The 7,384-nt window shown below is 37.1% G+C and overlaps 1 protein-coding gene across 1 annotated transcript; it reads left to right on the plus strand.

Moving 5' to 3' along the window:
* Positions 1–91: 91 nt before the first annotated feature.
* Positions 92–7,102, plus strand: LOC132622909 (probable dolichyl pyrophosphate Man9GlcNAc2 alpha-1,3-glucosyltransferase). Its single transcript, XM_060337590.1, has 6 exons — positions 92–616; positions 989–1,172; positions 1,273–1,380; positions 3,116–3,277; positions 6,051–6,303; positions 6,410–7,102. The coding sequence occupies exons 1-6, from the start codon at positions 231–233 to the stop codon at positions 6,847–6,849; spliced, it is 1,533 nt and encodes a 510-aa protein (XP_060193573.1). The 5' UTR covers positions 92–230; the 3' UTR covers positions 6,850–7,102.
* The last annotated feature ends 282 nt before the right edge of the window (positions 7,103–7,384 follow it).

The following is a 7,384-nucleotide window of genomic DNA, read 5'->3' on the forward strand; positions in this document are numbered from 1 at the left end:
TGAACTAAAAATACTAAAATGAAAAAAACTAACCCTTACAATAGTTTACGAACATTATAATATAATCAATAATTTATAATTTATACTAATGACATGTCTTTAAGCAAAAGCAAAAAATTCCGTGACAGGAGCAGCCCGAATTCGTTTCTCGGGTTGAACCAATTCCTTGTTCCCCGAAATTGAGTTTGAAGTTGCAGTTTGTCGTCTCCAGTGAAATTTCAGTGAGTAAAATGGAGAAGAAGAAGCCAACACACAACGATTCCTCATCCAACATCTTCACATTTCTGACTCAAAGAAGCACTACAGTTTCCTTCATTTGCATCACTCTCTTTGCTATTTTTGTGCGACTTGCAGTATCAATCCACCCTTATTCAGGCGCTGGAACTCCGCCTAAGTATGGAGATTACGAAGCTCAGCGGCATTGGATGGAAATTACCATTAATCTCCCTGTTAAAGAGTGGTACCGAAATAGCACTGTTAATGATCTGAAATACTGGGGTCTTGATTATCCTCCTCTTACAGCGTATCAGAGTTACATTCATGGCCTTTTTCTAAGATATTTTGATCCACAATCAGTTGAACTTTACACTTCCCGTGGCTATGAATCTTATATTGGGTATGCCCTGGCAGATCAATTTCAAAGTTTTGATATTTTTGGGGGTTGGATTTCTCTCAAACCAATACTAGTTATTATCGCAGAAAGTCAATTTTTGTTCTTGATTTCAACTGACTTTTTCGGATAATTACTGCCCATATTTTTGGGAGGTTTGATATTTGGTGGTGGTGGGGGGTTTGATTTCTCGTCACACAAGTAATAGTTATTATCTCACAAAGTCGGTTTCTTTGTTGAAGGAAATTGAATATCAAGAAGAAAAGTGACTTTAACTATTAGTTGAGTGATCATCTGTGAAATGTAACTCTATTTTTGGAGTATCTATGGGAAGATGAGATATTAAACGAATTTTACGTGTGTTGGTTTTTGATGCAGAAAATTGTTAATGCGGTGGACAGTGGTATTATCCGATTTGCTGATATTTTTTCCTGCTGTTATTTATTTTGTTCTGGTATATTACTCTGGTGTTCATGAGGGGTCGAAAAGTGGTATGTCGTGGCACTTTGCCATGATTTTGTTGAATCCATGTCTTATTTTGATTGATCATGGTCATTTTCAGGTACTATATGTCTCCTGGTTTGTGATTTGACAATTGGATTTGAAGTGCTTTTTCATTTGTTTGAATGATTTGGTCTTTGATTGAGTTTCTTTGATGACAGTACAATTGTATTAGCTTGGGGCTTACTGTTGCAGCTGTGTCTGCAATCCTATCTGATAGAGACATTGTTGGTTCAATCTTGTTCACTCTTGCTCTTAACCATAAACAGGTAGCATTTCTTTCTGTACATATTTATCTCAACTAACATAGCAAATCTGAACATGTAATTTGTACATATCTGTGCTTGGATATAGAGATACCAAATTGTCGACGTGCAAGTTAACTTTTCATTTCTTGGTGGAAAAACTAAGATATATAATTATACTAATGTCACAAAAATAGTATCTCTTGGTACTCGGTTGAGGTGCTGGCCGTGCTTGATTTCTGAGTGGTGACTGAATACCTATACTAATTTGTATTTGGTAGTATTCTTAATGACCTAAGAGAAGTAGATCTTGAATCTAACTCAACTCCAAAGGTAGTTTATGAGGTGAGAATTATCCAAGACCATTTAAAGAGAATACATCCGACACCCTCAACCAATGTGGGAGTCTTAACAAGATGAAGCCAATTTCAGAGATGAAAAGGATAGAATTTCTATAGAGAGGAAGTAGAGTCATTCTGGAGAGATGAAAAGGAACGAATTTCTGGAGAGACGAAGTAGGGTCTAAGCCTGCATAAAGAAGTAGTCAATGACCAAAGCAGTTTACAGAAAGGGAAAAAAGTGCAAAGATCTAGGTTTTAAAGGTTCTACTATACATGTTTGTAAAAAGAGTGTAGTAGACGTGTTGGACTAAGTGATAAAGATTAAGCCTTTAGGATTTGCTATGAGCTTCCCACGTATATTTTACTAAACGACACGGAGGAAGTTTATGAAGTAACTTCACATTGAACCAATGTAGGACATATGGTTGTGTTACGAAGCTGTTGAATCAAGATCAGTAGGACCATATAATTCTCATTAGTAAAAAGATCTTAGCTTTCATGTGCCAATTTATTGGCAGTGAAGTCATGTGCACAAGAAATGAAGGAAGACTGGTGCGACTATAGTAGAGTTCCCCAAAGAGCTTGGGGAATTCGGATCCAGTCAAGATTCGAACAATAATAGCAGTCAGTTTCTAGTAAAAGAGGAGAAAGCTGACTTTGAGAAACAAGGTGCATCTTGTGACTTTATTAATATGTAAGCTTGTTCTATATCTCCTCAAGATGGCTTGAGTAGGACCTTTCCCTTTCTCTGCTGTCTGTGCCTTCCTCTCCCTCTTTGAATAAATGGCTCTCAAGTTTGCTGAATCAAGGATCAAATAGGTTTTAACTAAGAATTGATGATCCACTACCATGAATAAAGCATGCAAGTCATAACAGGTCTTTATTCACCTAAACTTGTCCAATAGTGTCAACTGAAATGAGGAGAAGGTAGTACCCCCTTCATATCATTTTATATGATACTTTTTTCCTTTTTAGTTTGTTCCAAAAAGATTGATATCTTTTTATACTTGAAATGTTTAGTTTTTAAAATTCCCATTTTACCCTTTATGACACTTTCTTATAGGAATAACATAACATGTCTAAAACTAGAAGATTCTGAGATATTGTTGGTATGTTGTGCATACTTGGCTTATGTATAAGTCTTTCTTTCTTAAACTCCATGCCCAGTCAAATGTTGTCATATAAAATCAAACGGAGGGTAATAATTATCTGGAATTAGCTATGTGATTTAAAGTTGATGTTGAAGTTATGATATTTTGCTTGAGTAACTTGATGTGATGATAAAACTATGCCAGAGATTTGTTATCATGCTTGACTATCTACTAGATTTATTGGGTGTTACTCTTTAAAGTTATCGGTGTTTGGTCCTCTGCTCCGTTGTATTATCAAGTATTACTTACAGATCTTGCTTTCTGCAGATGAGTGCCTATTTTGCACCTGCATTTTTTGGCTATCTCTTTGGAAAGTGCTTAAGGCGCCAGAATCCTTTTCTCGAGGTCTTGAAATTGGGTTTCGCGGTGTTAGGAACGTTCATTGTTATTTGGTGGCCATATCTTTATTCTTTGGAAGCACCTTTGGAGGTAAAACAACGGTGCTTAAAATTACAAGTACATCGAATCATGATTTACGTGCTTTGGGTTACTGGTTCCTTTGGTTTGAAAGATGACATCCAATATCCTAAAATCTCCTCAGCTAATAATTGGAGGAATTACCATTATTATATATGTTTTTTCAAAATACAATTACATGACTCATGCTAAATTTTGCTTGAGGTAAATTTAGCTCCATCGGGCTTATTTTTTTTTGTTGTTCAACCCAAAAATCTAAGCAAGTAGGATGATTTTTGAGTCTCAATTTTGCTAAAAAGATAACGAAAACAGATGATATACTTATGTTAAAATCTTTCTGAGAATAAGAGAAATGGGAAAAGTCTGTTTTTGGTGGTCGCTAGCATACCCTTAATGCTGAGGAATACAACAGTACCCGTTCCTCAAAAAAAAAAAAAAGAGAAGTGGGAGAAGAATTGAATGAACATGTGAATTCTAATTTCTAAGCGACATATTTTTATAGGCACATTGTACATCAAACAACAACTACAATAACAACCCAGTGTAATCCCACAAATGGGGTTTGGGGAGGGTAGAGTGTACGCAGACCTTACCCCTACCTCTGAGAAGGTAGAGAGGCGGTTTCCGATAGACCCTCGGATCAGAGAAAGAATTGAATGAACATGTGAATTCTAATTTCTAAGCGACATATTTTTATAGGCACATTGTACATCAAACAACAACAACAATAACAACCCAGTGTAATCCCACAAATGGGGTTTGGGGAGGATAGAGTGTACGCAGACTTTACCCCTACCTCTGAGAAGGTAGAGAGGCGGTTTTCGATAGACCCTCGGATCAGAGAAAGACGAAAAAGAAGGCAGTAGCAACAAGCAGAAGCAACAACAAGGTAATAATCTAAGAAATCTAATAATACAACAATCGAGGCGAAAGAAACAACAAGTAGTAATAGAAATCTAGTCATACTTTAACTACAAGAATAATACTAATACTCTGGGAATGGAAAGAACTACACCCGACTACTTACTAGCCTTCTACCCTAATAAACATGACAAGTATGACAATTTTTCTTGTAACTATCTAATAATTGTATCATAAACATTCACTTTATGTTAAAAAAGGAGTGCAGAAAGTCCCAATGCCAATATTAGTTTCTAGGTTTATTTGAAAATGGAGCTTTTCTTTCTAGAGTTTTGTCACCATTTAGTTGATTTCTGTAAGAACAGAACAATTCAAATCAAAGGTCATCTAATTTAACAAATATGTTCTTGCCCCCAGAGCTTTGGTCTAGTGGTAAGAGCGCAACACGTGATTGTGTGGATTAGGCACACATCATGGGTTGAACCCTACCATAATCAAAAGCTTGGTATAAGTGGTGAAGGGTAGAAGAGGTTGGTGGGTGGGGTGGGGTGGGGAAGGGGGTGGACATTATCCACCGGGTCTCAAACCGTGCACCATGTGCCTTTTGGATTTCTCGGTTATAAAAGAAACAAAAATTTAACCTATATAAAAAATAATTATCTGGAAGGTTTTAGCAATGCTGAGCATTCCCTCATCTCTAACCTTTTTAGTATTTTTTCTTTATTCAGATAGTATGTATTGTACTAAATGTGTACAATTTTAAAACTCATTTTTCTACATGCCTCTTTCCTTAGGGTTTATATCCGTGCCAGATTGAGGTAAAATGTCATACCTTTGCCTTTAAAATAATGGTTCTACCTTGTTCTCTTGAATCTGCATATTGCATCTGTAAAACTTGCGCGTACAGTAAAAAACAATTTAGGATTTCTCTATTGATTATGCTAGAAATTCTTAACAACATAGACGTTTTAACAGTTCTTATTGTGCTGGATGTCATTTTTGATTTTATGAAAAAAGTGATGTAGTGCCTCACAATGGCGTTAGAGTGGGCAATTGCAGATGTTACCATACTACCCAGAAGGTTGGCCTGGGAATGACTTTTGCATGGAGGATTAATTTCACATACATGGTGGAATTTGCATATAAATCAGAACATTGATTTCTAGTCATATTAAATAAATGAATAAGGAAGAATGAGCTAGTGATGAAAGTTAAGTACCCTTGACAGAATGTGTTCTCGTTTACTAGTTCTATAGGAGAATGAGAATGACTGCAGGAGCATATAGTGGGCCTTTTCATTTTAGATATATGAGCAACAACCTTTAAGTAGTAAAGTACAAGAGGACAATTGCACAAAGAGGTCAGCTTTTGCATGGATGATGGGAGGTGTTTTGAGTGAATGAGAACACTGGTAAGAGGGTCATATTCTGGGGCAATTGATTTGAGGTTACTTGTCTATGGAATGAGAAATCCTGCTGGTTGTTTCTTCCTTCATAACAAATCAAATGCATAGAAGTCTCAAAGGTCAAGCGAACGTACCATTGAAGTCGGTTACCAATTTATATTTTTCTTGACAATGGAGGTATATGATTAGCTTGCGCACACCTTGACTGTTCCACCGGGTATTTGTTAGCTCCCATCAACACAGGTATCGGAGTAACTCTCTCCTCCAAGGCTTAGGGGAGGTTGGAAGAAATCACCTAGCTCTTTTTGCCTCGGGTGGGGTTTGAAATCTGATCTCTCATGATTTTCATCCTACTTTATTGACTGCTAGGCGATTATATTTGTGACCTGATTATATTTGTGTCTTCCTTTCTAAATGGAAATAGCCGACCTGATTGAGGATTGGGTCCTTGTCCATCTTGTTTGGCAAAGATTTCCATCACAATATGCGAGATTATTGAATCAGTTTCTTTTGATGCAGGTTCTTTCCCGCCTAGCTCCTTTTGAGAGGGGCATATACGAGGATTACGTGGCTAACTTCTGGTGCACCACTTCAGTCATTGTGAAGTGGAAGAGATTGTTCGGTACCCAATCACTAAGGATTCTTAGTCTTGTTTCAACTGTTTCCGCATGCCTGCCCTCAATGATGCTGCTAATATTGGTGCCGAGCAGAAGAAACTTCCTGTTTGGACTGCTCAGCAGTGCTTTATCATTCTACTTCTTCTCATTTCAAGGTACAAAAATCGATCTGATTCCCTTATCGATGCATTTCTACTTATGTGATTATGCTTCTCTCATCTCAGTATAACTCTAGTTGATCCTTTTGTGGCTGCATTACAGTTCATGAGAAATCTATTCTGCTGCCTCTTCTTCCAGCAAGCTTCTTGGCGATTGACGAGCCTCTTATTTTTCGCTGGCTAACTTATTTTGCCTTGCTCTCTATGTTCCCTCTTCTAAGGCGTGATGAATTGATTCTTCCATATATTGCTTTATATGGTCTCTTCGTCCTCCTGTACAACGCACCTGCTCAAAGAGAAGACACAAGGGAGACCCGCTCTCGTTTTACAACTTTAAAATATTTTCTCATCACCTTCTCTCTTCTTCTGCATATCGTTTACTTGATGGTAACTCCACCAAGAAGGTACCCATTCCTCTTTGAGGCAGTAATTATGCTCCTCTGCTTCTCGCAGTTTCTTTTTATTTTTATGTACACAAACATGAAACAATGGGAGTTTTTTAAGCTTTCAAGTCAAACAATTAGAGAAAAGAAAAATATTTAGTACGTATTTGGTGATTTTCTTGTATTACATTTTGGAAGGGGTCATATAGTTGTCTCGGTTGAAAATGTGTAAATGAAAGCTTTTAGTTTCATTTCCAAATAGGAAAGATGCTTATACTTTCAAGTCTTGTGATTTACCTTGTATGACTGAGCTTAGCAGAACTATTAGGAGGGGACTCTCTCCTATTTTAGCCCATTTCCTGTGGATTGTGATTGCCCGTATCTCAATTTTCATTGTTTTTAGAGTTACCTTTATTTTGTTGGCCCCTCCCGCTGCTCTCTCTGTTTGCACCCCCTTTTTTGGGTTTGCATGTTGTCTACATGTCGTAAGAGATGGATATCCAGTACGTAGTTCTCTTGTGTGTGACGTGGTTAACTATGTTTTGTACATTATTCTCTTACGTCAAAAATGAATGCTTCGTTACGAATGTTTTTCATTCGAGGAGATCAGACACCCGGTAATACTAATAGGAAAAAATGAGGAAACAGTACCCCTTAACTGAGTTAATCTTTCCCTAATGCCATTAATCATGCCT

The sequence above is a fragment of the Lycium barbarum genome, chromosome 12 (genome assembly GCF_019175385.1).
Source record: "Lycium barbarum isolate Lr01 chromosome 12, ASM1917538v2, whole genome shotgun sequence".
NCBI classification, from domain to species: Eukaryota; Viridiplantae; Streptophyta; class Magnoliopsida; order Solanales; family Solanaceae; genus Lycium; species Lycium barbarum.